At 37.8% G+C, this 22,825-nt stretch overlaps 1 protein-coding gene across 1 annotated transcript in view; it reads right to left on the bottom strand.

The window, feature by feature from the left end:
- Positions 1-22,825, bottom strand: part of TPH2 (tryptophan hydroxylase 2) — a 128,500-nt gene that overhangs the window by 10,402 nt on the left and 95,273 nt on the right. Inside the window, exon 9 of the mRNA XM_066365807.1 lies at positions 1,358-1,453. Coding sequence (XP_066221904.1) covers positions 1,358-1,453 — 96 coding nt within the window. The remainder of the gene's footprint in view (positions 1-1,357; positions 1,454-22,825) is intronic.

The raw sequence follows: 22,825 nt of genomic DNA, 5'->3' as shown, positions 1-22,825 counted from the left end.
CGCCAGGCCGACACTCTACCGCTGAGCCAACCGGCCAGGGCCACCTTAATGTTTTTTTCTTTTTATTTTGTTGTTGTTTTTGCCTCAGTTTTCTCATCTGTAATAATAATATTGCTTATATCATTAAGCTGTTATGGGAATTAAATGGCTTTATATGGATAAAATACCTAAAATACTAGGGTCTATTTAAGTGTCCATTGAGGTAGTTATTTTCTTCTTGTTCTCTTTTTATAATTTAAATTTTTTTTAAACTTATTGTGTCAACATAGATTCAAGTGTCCCAGTCAATGTAACACCCTCCAACCCCGTTCTTCTTATTCTATTCTTCCTCGTCATTATTTGTATTTGTATATCTCAGTGACTGGCACAGGACATGGCACATACTATGTGCTCAACGATTGTTTGGGGAATGAATAAATGGGGTCATAAATTAAAAGGACTTGATAAAAATTATAGTTAAATTGCATCTTTCAAGAACAGAAACAATCAAAAAGTTCCAATGATCATATATTTCTTAACTACATTATTTGAGGATAATCAATACACAAAATAAAAACCCTAAGATAGTCCCTAATTCTGATCTTAGTCTGATTAATCAAAGAAAGATTAAATTATTTTCCGCACCATTTCCATATTATATTTTACACTGCATTCTAAATTCATCAAAACTTGCCATCCCCCAATGATATAGATAATAATTCTTAAGCAACCAGAATATTTAAACTACCAGATGCCCCAGGCTCCAACATTGCTGAATAAATGATCATTTCACTGTATTTTAAAGCCAAAAAAAAAAAAAATAGCATCACTACACATATTAGATACCTCTTAGACCATATGTTTATTTAGGGTTTTTTTTCTAAATAGTATATATCCACATATGCTTTAATACACATTAATTTTGAAGAAGCTAAAATAGTCTCAGATCCCCTTTTAGAAAACAAATGCCGGGGAGCCCATGGGCACCATGGGGGCGATGAAAGTGAGAGTAGCCAAGGCCCTGTTACAGGGAAATTTTAATCAGTAGAATCACTGCTAGCTCATTGCCGACTTTTCAGCACTAAATTTAGGGCAGTCATTTGTTAGCCAACATGTGGGCATACATTTGTCACTGTTGTTGATTATGCATATAGCTAGCTGCTAATCCATTTGAGTCATACTACAAACCCAGAAAGGCATGACCCATTTTCAGAAGTGTGAAAAGTTAGGTCAGCACCCACATCTAAGGTGCCAACTCCTCTGTGTTAAATATTTATGGAGGACCTGCAAGTAGAAATGTGCAGATAAACAAATCGATATCTTTCATGACCTTGAACTAGTTTGCTTGGGAAGGATACTTTCATTCACAGCTTCATACCTTTAATTCTCCAATGGAAGAAAGCAGTCCTGCTCCATATGCCCGCAGTTGTCCTTCTTGCTTGCACAGGCCAAACTCAATTGTAAAAAAATAGCACTAGAAAAAGAAATCAACATACATACAGTAAACTGGTCAACAAGGTCTTCTGTAGAATAAAATAGCACCCAAAATAAAATAGTGCATTATGTATTTCTTCAACAATGTCAATTTACATATTTTTGAATCAAAAACATTTATTATTGAAATCTACTTTCTTGCTTAATAATCCCTTTCTAGGTTAAAGGTATACAGAAAAGGTATCACCTACTAAAAGTCTCAGACTTACTATATTCAGAAACCCCATGCTCAAATCAGATCCCATGCAATAGCTTAAAAAATAAAAAAAAACACATAGATTTAGAAATAAATGTCAGAATGATAATGCCGTAAGACTATGCTAGTGTATTTACTAAGTTGTGTTTCAGTGATATAAATAAGTTCATGCATATGTGGAAAAATAATTTAGAATCTAGTAATCCCAAACTAATTTTTGCAGTTTATTAATTCAACAACATTTGTTGAATACCTATGGGGTTTTAATGCTTCGTAAAAAAAAAAAAAGAGAGACCAGTAAAGCAAGTACATGCCTACCAAACTACCAAAACCACAATTTTAGTATGCTTTTTAGTGAGATCTTAAATGTATATCAATGTATATGCATACACATACATTATATATATGAATAGATATAGTAAGAACCATTTCATTGACCTGAGTTCTATTGGCACCAACTACTACAGCTTTCTTAAGATAGTAAAATCTACAATTGTTTCTGTTGAGTTTGGGCAATTAACCTAGACAGACAGAAACCTCTGTACAACCAAAGACCCACATGCTCTTGAGAGAGGCTGAAATCACACTATTTTTGCTTTGAGAGAAAAGCGAGAAACTGACAATGAGCAATAAAACTTGCATCAAATTAACACTGTCCTTCATTTGTGATGATAGCATGCTGAAGGTGCTGAGAAACAGGAGAATTTAAACACTCTTGGAAAGGGGCAGAAAATAATATTTCTAGCCCATGGCAGTTTGCTCTATTTTTATTTGGAGGTTAACATGCCCCTTGGTTCAGGAGGGTTTTATATTTGTCATTGTGAAGATGATTTGAAGTTGAATGGGCTAATGCCCCACAGCAATGGGCTAGAACTCAAAGGACTGGTCAGTCCAGGCCACAGAGATAGACCTCCAGAGGAAAATTCTCTTTTTCTGGTTCACCTCCCAGGGAAGCTACTACTCCCATTACCCACAGTGCCCTACCAGCACTCCTCCTGACTCTGTTCTGACTTTTCTTCCTTCTCCATTGCACCACTTTTTTGGCCATGGCATTTAACCTATTTATATATAGTATGCACTATTTGTCTTCTTTCTCCCCACTTTAGATTATAAAGTCCATGAAAACAGGTATCTGTCTGTTCATCTAGAACAAGGGTTCCCGAGCTCAGCACTATTGACATTTTAAGCCGAATAGCCCTCTGTTGGGTATGGACCAGGATTCCTGCATACTGAGTAATGTTTACTGGCCTCTACTCACTAGATGCCAGTAGCACCTCCAACTCAAGTGTAAAGCCACAAATGTCACTAGACATTGGAAAATGTTCCCAGGGGAACATCATTTTTGGTTGAGAACTACTGATATAGAACAGTGCCTGAAACATAATAAGAGCTCTATAATATGTGGCGAATAAGTAAACAGATAGTGGATGAAAGATTTCTAAGTTAGGCTTGTTGTGTGGCGGGTTGACCTGGAAGAAAGAAATATGAGGAGGCCTGCATTCTAACCTGTGGCCTGCTTTTTTTTTTTTTCACTTTATTTTTTTTTATTAAATTTAATGCAGTGACATTGATAAATCAGGGTACATATGTTGAGAGAAAATATCTCTAGATTATTTTGACATTTGATTGTGCTGTATACCCCTCCCCCAAAGTTAAATTGTCTTTTGTCACCTTCTATCTGGTTTTCTTTGTGCCCCTCCCCTCCCCTAACACCTCTCTCCTTCTTCACCCCCTCCCTCCTCCCCCAACCTCCCGCTGCTGTTGCCATCACATTCTTGTTCATGTCTCTGAGTCTCATTTTTATGTCCCTTCTATGTATGGATTCATCTTAGTGGGTTTTTTTTTCTGATTTACTTATTTCACTCCGTATAATGTTGTCAAGGTCCATCCATGTTATTGTAAATGATCCGATGTCATCATTTCTTATGGCTGAGTAGTATTCCATAGTATATATGTACCAAAGCTTTTTAATCCACTTGTCCTATGACAGACACTTGGGCTGTTTCCAGATCTTCGCTATTGTGAACAATGCTGCCACAAACATGCGGGTGCATTTCTCCTTTTCGAGCCGTTCTATGGTGTCCTTGGGGTATATTCCTAAAAGTGGGATAGCTGGGTCAAAAGGCAGTTCGATTTTCAGATTTTTGAGGAATCTCCATACTGTTTTCCACAGTGGCTGCACCAGTCTGCATTCCCACCAGCAGTGCAGGAGGGTTCCCTTTTCTCCACATCCTCGCCAGCACTTATACTGTGTTGTTTTGTTGATAAGCGCCATTCTGACTGGTGTGAGGTGATATCTCATTGTGGTTTTAATTTGCATTTCTCTAATGATTAGTGATGTTGAGCATTTTTTCATATGCCTCTTGGCCATCTGTATGTCCTCTTTGGAGAAGTGTCTATTCATCTCTTTTGCCCATTTTTGGATTGGGTTGTTTGTCTTCCTGGTGTTGAGTTTTACAAGTTCTTTATAAATTTTGGGTTTTAACCCCTTATCAGACGTATTGTCAAATATGTTCTCCCATTGTGTAGTTTGTCTTTTTATTCTGTTCTTGTTGTCTTTAGCTGTGCAAAAGCTTTTTAGTTTGATATAGTCCCATTTGTTTATCCTGTCTTTTATTTCACTTCCCCGTGGAGATAAATCAGCAAATATATTGCTCCGAGAGATGTCCGAGAGCTTACTGCCTATGTTTTCTTCTAAGATGCTTATGGTTTCATGGCCTACATTTAAGACTTTTATCCATTTTGAGTTTATTTTTGTGAGTGGTGTAAGCTGGTGATCTAGTTTCATTTTTTTGCAGGTAGCTGTCCAATTTTCCCAACACCATTTGTTAAAGAGGCTGTCTTTACTCCATTGTACTTCCTTACCTCCTTTGTCAAATATCAGTTGTCCATAGAACTGTGGGTTTATTTCTGGGTTCTCTGTTCTGTTCCATTGATCTATATGCCTGTTCTTATGCCAGTACCAGGCTGTTTTGAGTACAACGGCCTTGTAGTATAACTTGATATCAGGAAGTGTGATACCACCCACTTTATTCTTCTTTTTTAGGATTGCTGAGGCTATTCGTGTCCTCTTTTGGTTCCATATAAATTTTTGGAATATGTGTTCTATATCTTTGAAGTATGTCATTGGTATTTTAATTGGTATTGCGTTGAATTTATAGATTGCTTTGGGTAATATAGACATTTTAATGATGTTTATTCTTCCTAACCATGAGCACGATATATGCTTCCACTTGTTTGTATCTTCCTTGATTTCTTTTATCAATGCTTTGTAATTTTCCGAGTACAAGTCTTTAGTCTCCTTGGTTAAGTTTACTCCTAGGTACTTTATTTTTTTGGTTGTAATTGTAAAAAGGATTGCTTCCTTAATTTCTCTTTCTGACTGTTCATTGTTGGTGTATAAAAATGCTTCTGATTTCTGAGTATTGATTTTATATCCTGCCACTTTGCTGAATTTATTTATCAGGTCCAGTAGTTTTTTTACTGAGACTTTAGGGTTTTCTATATACAATATCATATCATCTGCAAATAATGATAGTTTTACTTCTTCTTTTCCAACTTGAATGCCTTTTATTTCTTCTTCTTGTCTGATTGCTGTGGCTAGGACTTCCAGGACTATGATAAATAAGAATGGTGAAAGGGGGCACCCCTGCCTTGTTCCTGATCTTAAGGGGATTGCTTTTAATTTTTTCCCATTGAGTATGATGTTGGCTGTGGGTTTCTCATAGATGGCTTTTATCATGTTGAGGTATGTTCCCTGTATTCCCACTTTGCTGAGAGTTTTGATCATGAATGGGTGCTGGATTTTATCAAATGCTTTTTCTGCATCTATTGAAATTATCATAGAAGGTTTTTCTCCTTCTTTTTGTTTATGTGATGAATCACATTGATTGATTTACAAATATTGTACCAGCCTTGCCTCCCCAGAATAAATCCCACTTGATCATGGTGTATGATTTTTTCCATATATTGTTGGATCCGGTTTGCTAACATTTTGTTGAGGATTTTAGCATCTATATTCATCAGAGATATTGGCCTATAATTTTCTTTCTTTGTGTTGTCTTTGCCTGGTTTTGGAATCAGAATTATGCTCGCCTCATAAAAGGAGCTTGGAAGTCTTCCTTCCTCTTGAATTTTTTGAAATAGTTTGAGAAGGATAGGAGTTAGTTCTTCTTTGAATATTTGGTAGAATTCCGTTGTGAAGCCATCGGGCCCTGGACTTTTCTTTGTTGGGAGTTTTTTGATAACTGTTTCGATCTCATTTGGTGTAATCGGTCTGTTTAGGTTTTCTGATTCTTCCAGATTGATTTTTGGAAGATTGTATGTTTCAAGGAATTTGTCCATTTCATCTAAGTTGTCTAGTTTTTTGGCATACAGTTCTTCATAGTATTTTCTTACAATATTTTGTATTTCTGTTGTGTCAGTTGTTATTTCTCCTCTCTCATTTCTAATTTTATTTATTTGAGTCCTCTCTCTCTTTTTCTTGGTGAGTCTACTTAAAGGTTCATTGATCTTCTTTACCTTTTCAAAGAACCAGCTCCTAGTTTCATTGATCCTCTGTATTGTTTCTTTAGCCTCTATGTCATTGATTTCTGCTCTGATCTTTATTATTTCCTTCCTTCTACTACATTTGGGCTTTACTTGCTGTTCTTTTTCTAATTCTTTTAGATGCAGGGTTAAGTTGTTTATTTGAGCTTTTTCTAGCTTCTGAAAGTGTGCCTGTTGTGCTATGAACTTCCCTCTCAGCACTGCTTTCGCAGTGTCCCATAAATTTTGAGTTGTTGTATGCTCATTGTCATTTGTTTCTAGGAATTTTTTTATTTCTTCTTTGATCTCATTCTTAATCCATTCATTATTTAACATCCTGCTATTTAGTTTCCATGTGTTTGAGAATTTTTGAGCTTTTCTGCTGTGATTCATTTCTAGTTTCATGCCCTTGTGATCAGAGAAAGTGCTTGATATGATTTCAGTCTTCTTAAATTTGTTGAGAGCACTTTTGTGCCCTAACATGTGGTCTATCCTAGAGAATGTACCATGAGCACTTGAAAAGAATGTATATTCTGCTGCTTTAGAGTGAAAGGATCTGAAGATATCTATTAAATCGAGTTGATCTAGTGTTTCCAATAAGTCTGCTGTGTCTTTGTTAATTTTCTTTCTTGAGGATCTATCTAGTGATGTTAGTGGGGTATTGAAATCCCCTACTATTATAGTATTGCTGTTGATCTCGCCCTTTAAATCCATCAAAGTCTGTTTTAGATATTTGGGTGCTCCTATATTAGGTGCATAGATATTTATAATAGTTATATCTTCCTGTTGGATTACTCCCTTTATCATTATGTAGTGGCCCTCTTTATCTCTTACTATATCCTTTGTTTTTAAAGTCCAATTTGTCTGATATAAGTATTGCTACCCCAGATTTTTTTTCATTTCCGTTTGCATGAAATGTTTTTTTCCATCCTTTTACCTTCAATCTATGTGTGTCTTTTGTTCTAAGGTGTGTCTCTTGTAGACAGCATATGTATGGGTCCTGTTTTCTTATCCACGCAGCTACACTATGTCTTTTGATTGGATCATTTAATCCATTTACATTTAAGGTTATTATTGATATGTAGTTGTTTATTGCCATTTTCTTCTTTAAAGGTGTATTCCTTTTTTTGCTATATTCTTTTCCAACTTTGATCTGTTTACAACAGACCCCTTAACATTTCTTGCAGCGTTGGTTTGGTTGTAATGAATTCCTTGAGTTGTTTTTTGTCTGGGAAGCTTTTTATTTCTCCTTCGATTTTAAACGATAGCCTTGCTGGATAAAGTAGTCTTGGTTGTAGGTTCTTGTTCTGCATTACTTTGACTATTTCTTGCCATTCCCTTCTGGCCTCAAGTGTTTCTGTTGAGAAGTCGGATGTCATCCTTATGGGGGCTCCTTTGTAGGTGATAACTTTTTTTTCTCTTGCAGCTTTTAATATTTTCTCTTTATCGCTTAGCTTTGGTATTTTAATTATGATGTGTCTTGGTGTAGGTTTCTTTGGGTTTCTCTTTAATGGAGTTCTCTGTGCTTCTTGGACTTGTGAGAATTTCTCTTGCATTAATTTAGGGAAGTTTTCAGTTATGATATGATTGAACAAAGTCTCTATCCCTTGTTCTTTTTCTTCTTCTTCAGGAACCCCTATGATGCGGATGTTATTTCTCTTCATGTTGTCACATAGCTCTCTAAGTGTTTCCTCTGACTTTTTGAGTCTCTTTTCTCTTTTCTTCTCTGCTTTCATGCCTTCATTCCAGTTGTCCTCCAACTCGCTGATTCGATCCTCAGCTGTATCCATCCTGTTTTTAATTCCTTCCATTGTGGTCTTCATTTCTGATATTGTATTTGTCATCTCTGACTGATTCTTTTTTAATATTTCAATATCCTTTTTTATACTTGCTATTTCTTTATTTAGGTTTTCAAACTGCCCCTCCATTGTTGTTCTAAGATCCCTAAGCATCCTTACAATCATTATTTTGAACTCCGCATCTGGAAGTTTGATTATTTCCATATCACTCAGCTCATCTCTCAAAGGTGTCTCTTGTGGTTTCATTTGGGTTGCACTCCTTTCTCTTCTCATAATGGTGTTTTATTTGTAGAGTTGGTTGAGTCTAGGCTTGGTGTTGTCTGCCTCCAGTTTTCAGTTGTGTTATTTCTAGGTCTTCTTGGGTTGGTATCAGCTATTATTTGTAATCCACTTTCGGATTTGGGCAGCTTTGAAGTCTTGATTTGTTTGTTTTCTTAACAGGTGATAGTCTTGTTAACTGATCTCAGCAGGGGGCTTCCTTGAAACTGTAACCAGGAATGCTGTGGGTGTAACCTGAGACGCTGGAGGTCTCTTCCACCAACTAATCTCACTGCATGCAGGGTTTTTTCTCAGCTTCAGTCAGGGGAGGTGTATCTCAGATCTCCATGGAGACCTGAGTTACTGCCCCTCCTCCCCACTTCTTGTTTTCAGCTGTGTCTTGTTGCGCTGATTGGAGCTGGATAGATGTCCGGAGATCTCTGATCCGGAAGCACTTCAGCTCTGTTTTGTGAAAGGTTCAGTCCCTCCCCCAGCTATGGCCGCCTCCAGCACGAATGAGTCAGCTTTTTTATTTTGTTTCTTGCATACCTTAGCCCCTCACAGTCTGTCCCTCTCCTTGTCCTTTCCACTTGGGAGATAAGCTGGTCTTTCAACCCACCTTGCTCCCTGGTCGCCAGGTAAGTGGCTGTGAGCAGCAGAAGCTCTTTTTCCTCTGTGAAATCCTCTCTGGGCTCTCAGCCTCACCTCCCCCCCTCCATTTCTGTAAGCAGAGGAGATTCAGGCACTCCTTACCAGGATTATTGTGGCTTCCTCTTTGCTCCTTGGTTTTTGAGAGCTTTTCTTGCAGTTCAGTGTTGGTTTTTCATGCTTATTTTTCCTAAATTGATTTGTATTCCAGTTTGGTGTTGAGAGCTGGGTGTCTGTGCATCCGCCTACTCCGCTGCCATCTTCAAAAGCCTGTGGCCTGCTTTTAATTTGCTATGATATCACAACCTCTCTAGTATGTATTTTTCCTGCCTGTGACATCTATTCATTCATTCATTTATTCTACACACACTTCTTGAGCACCTATTATATGCCAGACTCCACTTAGCTGCTAAGGATATGCAATGAACAAGGCAACAAAGTCCCCATTCCCATATATGCTATACTGAGATGAGACAGGCAACAAGAACAACAACAAAATCGATATGCAGGATAATTTTAGGTAGAATGTGCTATACAAATAAAACCAATAACTGTGTCAGATATTGAGCAAAAGACATGGTCATTTTATATGGAGAGGTCATGGAAGGCCTTTCTTAGGGAGTAAGGCTTAAACTGCAACCTGCTTGAAAAGCAGACTTTTGTGCATAGATCTGGAGCAAAATGTGTTCCCAGCAGAGGAAGTAAAGGCCCTGAGGCAGGAATAGATTTGTATTTCCAAGGACAATGGGAAGTCATTGAAAGGTTTTAGGCCTGGAGAGAGACATGTTCTGATTTAGTTTTCAAAAGAGCAGTCTTGTGCTGGGTAAAGCATAGATTATAGAGGGGCAAGAGTGAAAGCAGAGGCCAGTTTGAAAGAAGTGGCAGCCAAGAGACAAGGAAGATGAGTGACTTAGAATAGATTTGGTCAAGGGATAGCAGGAGATTGGGAGAAAGCAATATCACAAAGACCTCTCATGAAAAAAATCAAATTAAGAGTTGTTAGTGGCCCTGGCCAGTTGGCTCAGTGGTAGAGCGTCGGCCTGGCATGCGGGAGTCCCGGGTTCGATTCCCAGCCAGGGCACACAGGAGAAGCACCCATCTGCTTCTCCACCCCTCCCCCTCTCCTTTCTCTTTGTCTCTCTCTTCCCCTCCTGCAGCCAAGGCTCCATTGGAGCAAAAGATGGCCCCGGCACTGGGGATGGCTCCTTGGCCTCTGCCCCAGGCACTAGAGTGGCTCTGGTTGTGACAGAGCGACGTTTCGGATGGGCAGAGCATCGCCCCCTGGTGGGCGTGCCAGGTGGATCCTGGTCGGGCGCATGCGGGAGTCTGTCTGACTGCCTCCCTGTTTCCAGCTTCAGAAAAAAAAAAAAAGAGTTGTTAGTATGTTTTGAAAAGTTAAAATATAGCTCTCAAATCTTTCCTCCAAAAACTCTGCACAATGCTGGACACAATGACAAGAAACAATCATACACTCAAAATAAGAAGACTCGAAGTTCAGCCTCCTGTTTTATCACAAGAAAAACTCAAGTTTAAAGAAATGAAGTAATTTACCCAGGACCAGTCTAGATGGTGACATGTAAGAGAGCTAGAGCTCAGTATTTTCAAGTTTCTAGATAAAAGATTAGAGTGACGTCAGAGAAATGGCACCGTGAGGAGTGCTCCAATACCTCTCCCTGAAACTTCAACAAATTCAACAACTAGAGACAGAAAAACAATCTCAGAAGCATCTGAAATACACATACATCAAACAAAGGTATGACTGGGCGAAAAGGTGGCTGAATATATAATCCATTCTGAAGAAAATAAGATGGAGAATGGAGTATTCCACTTTCCTCACTGACCTAAGCAAGGGCTGCTTTCACTTGGAACTGAGAGAAAGCGAGGGCTGGGGGTGCAGAAAAAGCTGAGCTAGGGCAGAGACGTTCAAGCTGAGGAGACAGTGTGCCCACAGCTCAGCCCACACAGAGCTAAAGCCAGTGGCAGAGGTGGGAGAGCAGTTGACTTGTTTACTTCCAGTATCCCGGTTGGTGAGCACAGGCAGTGTGTGAGTGGATTCACCTGGTGTTTCAGGCATGGGTGCCCACATTCCTGGATGGAGGGGCTGGGTCGGAGACTTTCAGTAGTGACCCTCTGTGTGAGCTATAACCAGAGTTTCTGAATAATCCTGGCTTCCCAAACAACAGCGCACAAGAAGTGCACAAAAGGCAGCTTCCCTACACCCAGACATGTCTGGGTGCGGCACCTCCACCAGCCATTCAGGCTAACAAAAACACACTCCTGGGGAAGAGAACTGTGGAAGTGGTGGGAGGAAGGGCACACAGGCAGCTTGCAGACAGCCTCTGGAGAGCAGACCTGCAGAGTGCTGAGGCATACTAGACATGCCTGGAGGCTCATAGAAAGACACCTGAAAGGCAATCAGCTCCCAGCCCTGCCTGATTATGCTGGCGGCTTTGGCTGGCAAATCCTTACCAAGAACCCTGCACTGAGTGGGGATAGAGGAAGGATTTGGCAGCTCTTAGAGTCTTTTTCTCTCCAGGCAGTGGCTGGGGCAACTTCACAGCTGGGTCCCCAGACTGCTGGTTCAGGAAAAAGAAATTTGGGGAGAGGCTCTGGGAAAACAAACTTTCCCATTGTTGGAGCCTGCAAACACTAACAAGCTCTGCCTACCAATGGGACTAAGGCCTAGTTTATGTCATCACCATAGTGACACAACAGCAAATCTCTGCCTAAGAGTGCCAAAGGGGCAGAACCTGGGGTACAGTGCCACCAGTCAAAAAGAGAGAGAAGAAAGAAAAAGGAAGAAGATAACTTCTAAAAACCAGGAAAAATCCAATCTTTATAACTTTTTCCATTCTCTTCTTGAATTTTTTATCTTTTTTTTCCCTTCCACCTTGGTCATTTTATCCTCTTTCTGTTTTATTATTTTCTTTTCATTTTGAACATTATTAGCCATAGGTGTTACATTTTTCATTCATTTTCCATTTTTTTTCTATGAGTGTTACATTCCAAAAAACTTAACTCAATTTTTTTCTCTCTTTTTGTTTCTTCTTTTCTCTTTCACTTTCTCTCATTTGAATCTCACCTGCAAACAAATTACTTTATTCTGGATTCAAATTTTTTCTTTGTGGCATTTTGTGTGCTTTTTACTTCATTTTTTTATCTCTATAGCATTTCCCCCAACTCAGGCTCTCCATTCTATAGTTTTTGTGTCACTTAATACAATAGAATTTTCATTTTTCACTGTATTTTTTTCTCGTTCTCTTTTTTTTTCTTTTCTCTTACACTATTTCTCTAATTCTACCATCATTTACAAACAAATTATTTTATTCTTGATCCAAATTAGTTCCTTGTGGCATTTTGTGGTTTCTTGCCTCATTTTTTTTCTTCTTTGTTACTCCCCCCAACACAGGCCCTCCATTCTATGTATTTTTGTTCCACTTAACACAATAGAATTTTCAGTTTTTCACTGCATTTTCTCCAAAAAAAATTTTTAGCAACTCTTATTAGTGTTATTAACAATACTACTCTCAAACACCATTAAAGAAAAAGAAATTGAATAGCATGGATACAAAAGACAGTGATGTAGCTCAGATAAATGAGGAAAAATCTATAGAAAACAATTTCAATAGCTTAGAAACCTTGGAGTTAAATGACAGAGAATTTAAAATTGAAGTCCTAAAAATACTCAAGGATATACAAGAAAGCACAGAAAGGCAATTTAGGGATCTCAAAAAATAATTCAATGAACAGAGAGAATACTTCACCAAGTAAATTGAAACTATGAAAACGAGTCAAACAGAGATGAAAAACTCAATCTATGAACTGAAAAATGAGGTAACAAGCTTAGCCAATAAAACAGAGCAGATAGAGGAGAGAATTAGTAACATAGAATACAGCCAACTAGAGGTACTACAGAGAAAAGAGAAGAGAGACTCACAAATTCTAAAAAAATGAGATAGCCCTACAGGAATTGTCTGACTCCATCAGAAAGAGCAACATGGAAATATGGGTATATAAGAAGGAGAAGAGAAAGAAAATGGAATGGAGAACATATGCAAAATAATAGACAAGAACTTCCCAAACCTGTGGAAAGAACTAAAGCCTCAAATTCAAGAAGCAAACAGAACACTGATTATCATAATGCTAACAAACCTACTCCAAGGCACATCATAATAAAATTGGCAGAAACCAATGACAAAGAAAAAATTCTCAAGGCAGCCAAGGAAAAGAAGAATACAACATATAAAGGAAGGCCCATTAGATTATCAACACACTTCTCAGCAGAAACTCTACAAGCTAGAAGAGAGTAGACCCCAATATGTAAAGTTCTGAAACAGAGGAACTTCCAGCCAAGACTACTGTACCCATCAGAGGTATCCTTCAAATACAAAAGAAAAAAAAAAACATTCACAGATACAGAAAAGAGGAGGAAATTTATCATCAGAAAACCGCCACTTCAAGAAATACTAAAGGGGGTTTTCCAACCAGACACAAAGAACAAAACAAAACTACAAGTAAAAGCTCCATCAAGATCATAATAAAAACAAGATTAATCTGTGACAAAGAAATAAAAAAGGGGAGAGAAAAAGATTAACAGTAGGAAAGGACGATGGAGTGCAGAAACACTCATGAGATAATGTACTATAATGAACCTGATATGTATGCTTTCCATTACTTAATGGTAATCACCCCTGAAAAACCAACACAGAAGTACATTACTTGAAAAAAAAAGTAACAGAGAAAAGAAGTATGGATTACAACCAAACAAAAAAGAATGATAGAAATATAAAAGAGAAGAACCAAACAAGATACAAAACTATCAGAAAGCAATACATAAAATGGCAATAGAAAACCTTCAAATGTCAATAATTACACTAAAAGTAAATGGGTTGAACTCACCAATAAAAAGACACGGAGTAGCAGAATGGATTAAAAAGAAAATCCAACTGTATGCTGCCTACAAGAAACACATCTAAGCTACAAAGATAAAAACAAATTTAAAGTGAAAGGTTGGAAAACAATACTTTAAGCAAATAACATCCAAAAAAAAAGCAGGTATAGCAATACGCATATCTAACAAGGCTGACTACAAGACAGCAAAGGTAATGAGAGACAAAAATGGTGATTTCATAATAATAAAGGGAACATTGAATCAAGAAGACATAACACTTCTTAATATATATGCACCAAACAAAGGAGCACCAAAATATATAAGACAGCTACTGACTGACCTAAAAACAAAAACTGACAAAAATACAATCAGAGTTGGGGACCTCAGTACACCGCTAATGGCGCTTGTTCATCCAAACCAAAAATCAATAAAGAAATACTGGCCTTAAATGAAACACTACAACAATTGGATATGATAGACATCTACAAGACATTTTATCCCAAAGGCCAGAGTATACATTTTTCTCTAATGTACATGGAACATTCTCAAGAATTGACCATATGCTGGACCACAAAAATAACATCAACAAATTCAGAAAGATTGAAATTATACCAAGTATATTTTCTGATCATAAAACCTTGAAATTAGAATTTAACTGCAAAAAAGAGGTAAACCAACCCACAAAAATGTGGAAACTAAACAACATACTTTTAAAAAATGAGTGGGTCAAATAAGAAATAAGCGCAGAGATCAAAAGATACATACAGGCAAACGAAAATAACAATACATCATATCAGAATCTCTGGGATGTAGCAAAAGCAGTAATAAGAGGGAAGTTCATATCTCTACAGGCCTATATGAACAAACAAGAGAGAGCCTAAGTAAACCACTTAACTTCACATCTCAAGGAACTAGATAAAGAAAAACAAAGACAACCCAAAATCAGCCGAAGAAAGGAAATAATAAAAATCAGAGCAGAAATAAATGAAATAGAGAACAGAAAAACTATAGAAAAAAATTAATAAAACAAGGAGCTGGTTCTTTGAAAAGATCAACAAAATTGACAAACCCTTGACAAGACTCACCAAGGAAAAAAGAGAAAGGACTCATATAAACAAAATCCAAAATGAAAGAGAAGAAATCACCACAGATATCATAGATATACAAAGAATTATTGTAGAATACTATGAAAAACTATATGCCACCAAATTTAACAATCTAGAAGAAATGGCTCTATTCCTAGAACAATACAATCTTCCTAGACTGAGTCATGAAGAAGTAGAAAGCCCAAACAGACCCATAAGCAGGGAGGAAATAGAAACAACTATTTAAAACCTCCCAAAAAATGAAAGTCCAAGGCCAGACAACAATTTGGTAAATTCTACCAAACGTTCAAAGAAGACTTGGTTCCTATTCTACACAAAGTCTTCCAAAAAATTGAAGAAGAAGCAATACTGCAAAACACAATTTATGTGGCCAACATAACCCTCATACCAAAACCTAGCAAGGACAACACACACACACAAAAAAAAACTACAGACCAATATCTCTAATAAATACTGATGCTAAAATACTAAATAAAATACTAGCAAATCGAATACAACACATTAAAATAATAATTCATCATGATTAAGTGGGATTCATACCTGAATCACAAAGATGGTTCAACATACGTAAAACGGTTAACATAATACACCATATCAACAAAACAAAGAACAAAAACCATATGATCCTATCAATAGATGCAGAAAAGGCATTCAATAAAACACATCATTTTATGTTTAAAATACTCAACAAAATGGGTATAGAAGGAAAATATCTCAACATAATAAAGGCCATCTATGATAAACCATTAGCTAACATCATATTAAATGGCAAAAAACTGAACACTTTTCCCCTAAAATCAGGAACAAGACAAGGTTGTCCACTCTCTCCACTCTTATTCAATTTAGTGCCGGAAGTTCTAGCCAGAGCAATCAGACAAGAGAAAGAAATAAAAGGCATTCATATTGGGAAAGAAGAAGTAAAGGTTTTACTTTTTGCAGATGATATGATCCTGTACATCAAAAACTCCAAAGACTCCATAAAAAGACTACTAGAAACAATAAACCAATACAGTAAGGTCACAGGATATAAAATTAATATACAAAAGTCCATTGCCTTCCTATATGCCAACAATGATACATCAGAAAACAAGTTCAAAAAAATAATCCCCTTCATTGTTGCAAAAAAAAAAAAAAAAATTCCTAGGAATAAACATAACAAAGAATGTAAAGGATCTATATAATGAAAACTACAAAGCATTGTTAAGGGAAATCGAGAAAGATAATAAAATGGAAAAATATTCCTTGTTCTTGGATAGGAAGAATAAATATAGTCAAAATTACTATATTACCCAAGTGATATACAAATTTAATGCAATTCCCATCAAAATAACAACGTCATTTTTTAAAGAAATAGAACAAAAAATCATCAGGTTTATATAGAACTATAAAAAAACCCTGAATTGCCAGAGCAATCCTAAGAAAAAAGAACGAGGCTGGGTGCATTACAATACCTGACTTCAAACTATATTAAAAAGCATGATAATCAAAACAGCATGGTATTGGCAGAAAAATAGACACTCACACCAATTGAACAGAACAGAAAGCCCAGAAACAAAACCACATGTATAGGGTCAAATAATTTTTGATAAAAGGGCCAACAACACACAATGGAGAAAAGAAAGCCTCTTCAACAAATGGTGCTGGGAAAACTGGAAAGCCACATGCAAAAGAATGAAACTCGACTACAGTTTGTCCCCTTGTACTAAAATTAATTCAAAATGGATAAAAGACCTAAGTATAAGACCTGAAACAATAAATATATAGAAGACTGGTGCAGCCACTGTGGAAAACAGTATGGAGATTCCTCAAAAAATTAAAAATCGAACTGCCTTTTGACTCAGCTATCCCACTTTTAGGAATATACCCCAAGAACGCCATAGCACTGTTTCAAAAGGAGAAATGCACCCTCATGTTTATGGCAGCATTGTTCACAATAGTGAAGATCTGGAAACAGCCCCCAGTGTCCATCAGTAGATGAGTGGATTAAAAAGCTTTGGTTCATATATATTATACTATGGAATACTACTCAGCCATAAGAAATGATGACATCGGATCATTTACAACAACATGGATGAACCTTGATAACATTATACTGAGTGAAATAAGTAAATCAGAAAAAACTAAGAACTATATGATTCCATACATAGGTGGACATAAAAATGAGACTCAGGGACATAGACAAGAGTGTGGTGGTTACCAGCGGTGGGGAGGGGTAGGAAGGGGTTGGGGGGAAAGGAGGGGCACAAAGAAAACCAGATAGAAGGTGATGGAAGACAATTTGACTTTGGGTGAGGGGTATGCAACATAATCAAATGTGAAAATAACCTGGAGATGTTTTCTCTGAACCTATGTACCCTGATTGATTACTGTCACCCCATTAAAAATAATTTAAAAAATAGTTAAAAGATTAATTAATAGATGCATGATTTTTCCTTACAACCAAAACATGGATAAACAAAAGTCAAACAGGATAATTAGAATCTCATAGCATCTTACTGTGTCTTTAGCTGATTTCTTTAATTCACATTGCATTTATAACACATGCTGGGAAATCCTTGGAGCCTGACCATTGCATACCAAAGTGTTTATGGGGGAATAAAATGTGCTGTCGTGTTCTAAAACCTCCAAAGTATACATATGGAGACAGTTACAGGAGTATTTAGGTCAGCCTGTTAAGATCATCTTTCATTTTCCTTCTGCTACATCTAATGGTCATGGTTATGACCTAAATCAAAGCAGGCTGAGGGAGCCCCTGAGAAAACATTATGTGCTATATACACCATCTTCACATAGATTTAGCATCCCATCTAGTTTTGAGGGGAATTAGAAGGTCTGCGTCAACTGAAAGATTCAAAGCTAAATGTACCAGTGTATCTTTAGTCCATGTGCTTCGAGAATCAGGGCAACTTCGGAGGCAAGAGTCACTGTGCATCCTCCTCCCATCACTAGAAACACTCCCGGGTCCCATACCTCGTCTGGGAGTGCTTCCAGAAACTCTGACCTTCCCCAGCTCCATGTGCTCATTTCCTTTAGCTACCTTCCCCTTTTGGTTTCTTACTGTCCTCAACCCTGGAAGGTAGAAGGTGCTGCGATGCGGCTTCTACAGCCCACTATCCTCGGAGAATGAAGACCTTCTGCTCTAGACAGTCTTCCGTTTGTAGCACCGCTGGTGGCTAACAGCTAAAGAGAAATGGTAAAATGTACCTGGACCTCAGGTACTGGCAAAATTTGAGTAATGCTAAACTGACTCGCAACAATCTTTCTTTTTCTGTTTTCAGTAGCACTAGAGACCTCAAAATGCACACTTCCCTGCTCATGATTACAAATGGGGAGAGGGGCAACTGCATGTTTCTTCCCTTTGCTGTTAAGCCCACTTAGAGTTGACCTGGGTGACCCCCTGACAACATTTCAGAATTCAGGGATGACTAATTGCTTCTGAAATTTTTAAGAAAATATAATTTGTTTTCCTCAGAGGATTTTCCAGATATAGATCTATAATATAATCTCTAGAGATTTAACAAATAAATATCCTACCTATTATTTAAAAAAACAAACAAACAAACCCTGTGCCTTAAAGAATACACATAAAAGAGAATTGCAGATTCTTGGCCACTAAACAGAAACAAGTAATAATACTAAGACTAACACCTCCCAAATTGAAGGGTACCTTTCATCAAAGCTGACATTCATAAATTCCAAATTTTATATACCACTAATTATATATAATTATTTATAAATATTTTATTTAAATATAATTACATATAATCATTAACTGAAAACCAAAACAGGAATGATAGATTAGACCTCTTCCACAGAAAAAAAGCAGAGTCATTTACATATATACAGTCATTAAGCAGAATAAAGTCTGAGTGACAGTCTGAAATCCAAATACTGCTGTGGAACAAGCTACAGAACAGGTTTACACAGAGCCAGGCTGAAGAAAATGAGATAGGTCGCCCAATGCTGCCATCATCAGATCACTACTGTTACTACACCACTCTTGCAAGGGCTGTGGCCTGGTGGAATGGGCTGTAGTGAGAGCTTGAGCAAACAGTCCATAGAGACTGAACACACCAACAAAATGCACTCTGGTCCCACCTGGTGATTGACAGAACACACAATAAAACATCCTTCTTATGTTTGGAGTGACGTACCTGAAGCTCTTTCTGAGATGCATATTCCAATTAAAGAGAGGAACAATTTTTTAAAAAACTTTTTGATGGAAAAGAAATTTACTGTTCCATTTTCCCTCTTCAGGGGTCCTTTTCAAAAAAATATTTTATTGAATTTATTGGGGTGGCATTGGTTAATAAACTTATACAGGTTTCAGGTGCACAACTCTACAATACATCATCTGTGCACTGCACTGTGTGTTCACCACCCCAAGTCTCCTGCCATCACCATCTATCCCCCCAACCCTCCTCCACCTCCTCTACCTTTTTTCCTTCCTGTAATCCCCATACTATTGTCTGTGTCTATTAGGTTTTTTCTTCTTTGCTTAATCCCTTCACCTTTACCACCCATCCCATCTAACAGCTTCAGCCTGAAGAGCATTATGCTAAGTGCAATAAGCCAGTAAGAGAAAAAGACAAGTACCATACGATCTAACTTATATGTGGAATCTAATGAACAAAATAAACTGACAAACAAAATAGAAACAGACTCACAGATAAAGGGTCCTTGTGCCTCCTACTTCCCCCACTCCCTGAATCTCTGGCATAACTGCATAACCTCTTCCTGAGAGCCATGCTATGTTCTTTAACTGGAATAAAATGCTACACACAAATTTCTAGGAGGAAGGCCAGGTATCCTACTTCCTTTACTTTCTTCAAGAACGTGGCTACACATACCCTTCAATAAAATATTGGAGTGAGTAGGTCAATGTGTGATACATTTTCTCTACCACCTTCACTAAAAATTTGATCTTTACATACTGCTAGTATATATTTTAAATTAATTGCATATGTCATTCCCAGAATTCCATTATCCACATATCTTGAAAGCAAGAAGCTAACAAAGAGTTTGAAAAGCCCTAACTGAGATGTGCTATACATTGCAAAAAGTCATGTCCTAAATTTGATTTACTTTCCATGTAAAAGAATTCCTCAGGCCCTCACTCACATCCTATTTATCCTTATCTTGTACACAGTACAAACAAAGCTTAGTTATGTACCTTCCAAGCCCACACCCTAACATAAGAGGGGAATAAACAAGAAGCGTACCCAACAACTAAAAAGCACAGAAATATAATATTTGGATAAACAACCTTAAATACTTCTATACTTGAAATTATCGCTAAATAAAAAAACTCAACAATGATGTTAAAACATCAAGATAAAAAGAAACTTAGCCAGAATATTTTTGAGTTTAATAAAATGTTCTCATATATTTTATCTCACTACTAACTTGAGATAGAGCAGTTATTATTATTTCCATTTTATAGATAGGAAAACTGAAGCTCGATGTTCAAGAGATTTGCCTGAAATTCAATGGTGAGCAGAGGTAGGAGTCAAGCTCCAGTCTCCTAAGTTCAATTCTAGCTTTCTTTTCTCATCAAGTGCAGGTATAGGTACAAGATCCAACTATCAGTCAGTCACACAGGCATAGCAGTTCCTATTGCTGAAATACTGAAATACCCCGATGACTGGCTATTACCCCAACTCTCCGTGTGCCCTCATCCACTCATACTGCCCACCGCCCACTGCCCACCAGGCTCCGGCACCCTGCCTGCCCACCCACCACCACCACCATGTCATGATCTAGCAAATAAAGGTTTAGTGCCTGTAAAGCCAGCACCTCCGGAGCCCTGCTCCACTTGAGTCTAACAAGCATTTCTCTGTTTGCTCCCCATGTCATAACAAAAGGATCAGCCCTATAAGGGAAGAATGCCAGTCAAAGATGTCCTAACAGTGAATGTCTGCACCTCTGATAAGTGAGATAAAAACACACAAAAGGGGATTTGTGTCTCACAGTCTTGTTTTGAGCATTTTCTTTAACATTTTTTCCATGCTTAAATAACCATTATGTCCAAGAATACACTTGAACCATTGTTTAAAAGGTGGAGACTATTCAAAGTCCCCTTCCCACTAGTCATCCTACTACCACTCATCCCCAGTATGCTAGACTTTGAATTTTAGCTACATCAAAATCCATTTTACAAGTAGCAAGCATCTTCTCATCTTTGGCCCAAATTCTCTTAACCTTGATTAATTTACAAATGATAATAGGATTGGAAGAGTGAGATTTGAGAGTTGAGCAGGAAGCTTTAGGATAGAAATATGAAGGCCATACAAATCAACAAAAACTGGGAAACAAAAGTGAAAACGGAAGCTGCCTTGCTTAAGCCATCCCTCAAACAACATAAGACAGGAAATTTCCCACCAGCCATCAATTTCTGTTGTTTTTTATTTAAACTGTAAATACTCCCAAGAGTCACACATGAAACCAGGTCACATTAGGTGCAAGGACACCCGAATGCTTTGTGTGCAGAGTAAGGCTTCCTGACTAGAAAAGCTCTCTGAGACTGGGCTTGCGGGGAGGGGGATGGCAGGAAGGGAGATTTTGCATCTTCATTATTTTGCTCTGAGCTAGTCCTGTGTGAAACAAGAGCATAAGAAAAGCTAGAAATTTACATCTAGAAGACACTAGTCCTCTGCAATCCTAGGGCTACTGCTGCTCTGTAACCACAGACTACTCACACCACTCTTATAGCCTCGCCCTGGAAAAAGGAAGTCACTCCTCATGTGTTCACAGATATGGGGGCTGTTCGTTGTGTAAATTCCAAGTGATAGGGGAGCCCAAAAGTGAGAAATTTGGCTTCACTAATAAGTAGCTATTTAGTTGTAATGAATAGGAGATGTGTAAGGGTTAGAAAATAGCTAATCTGCTTGCTAGTCTCTCTTAATGGCTTCCTGGTCTTTACTTTGAAATGTAGCAAAAAATTTACCTTTGCAGGAATGTTGGGGGAAGCTTACATTGGGGAGGGACCTGTCAATTAGGAGAGTTTAAATCACAATAGTTGTTTATAAAAGCCTAGCCACAGGATTTACTGTGAAAAGTCAAGGCCTATATATTAATTAAAAACTTATTCACCAATCTTAAATCTTTACTTTGTATCTTAGGAAAACAGGGAGTTGTTGTTTTTCTCACAGATAATTCTCAGAGGCAGATGTTCCAAAGGCTTCAGGACTCAGCTGTTCCTGGGAGCCACTGGACCCCAGCTGTCTTGAAGATTTACTAAGGACACCAGATAGAACCATGCTGATTAGGCCTGTGCTACATCAGAACTTGCAGAGATGTTTCTGCAGCTGAACCCTCACCTCCTGCACATTGTTATGTGACTAAGTGCATGGACTCTTTACTTTTCTTTTCCCCTGAACCCTATAAAAACTTCCAGCACCAGGAGAATGTTAAGGCAGCTTTGTGGACAGGACTCCCCTGCCTTCCAGGGGACTGGCATTTCTGAATTAAAGACACTCTTATATACTCAGTCCAGTTTGTCTCTTTTGAATGGCCGAATGTGCTGAGCTGCTCCGGACCCGGCTCATCCCAGTAACACAAGGACAGCTGTCTGATGCCTTGACCTACTGCAGCTGTACCTCACGTCTTACCATGAACCCCTAAATGAAAATCACTGTAGCTCTCGCCAAGTCACAACATAACCCAAACACATTCTTAAATTTATATTTATTGAATTCTACTGTGCTAAGCTCTAGTTAAGATTACAAAAGTACCTAAGGACATGGCCCTAGTCTCTAGAAAGGTGTCATATTGATTGGAAAATCAGACTAATATAAAAATCACAATGAAACTCTACTGTGTTTACCCAACACAAACTTCTCTGTCTTGAGATTACAGAGTGCTTTTTAGTCTCAGAACATGGAGAATATGAAGCCTGTGTTGGACTTGGAGAGAGAAATGATATCTT

Source organism: Saccopteryx leptura, chromosome 2 (genome assembly GCF_036850995.1).
Source record: "Saccopteryx leptura isolate mSacLep1 chromosome 2, mSacLep1_pri_phased_curated, whole genome shotgun sequence".
Lineage (NCBI taxonomy): Eukaryota > Metazoa > Chordata > Mammalia > Chiroptera > Emballonuridae > Saccopteryx > Saccopteryx leptura.
Note: the sequence above shows the minus strand (reverse complement) of the source record. Positions and strands in the feature narration are given on the sequence as shown.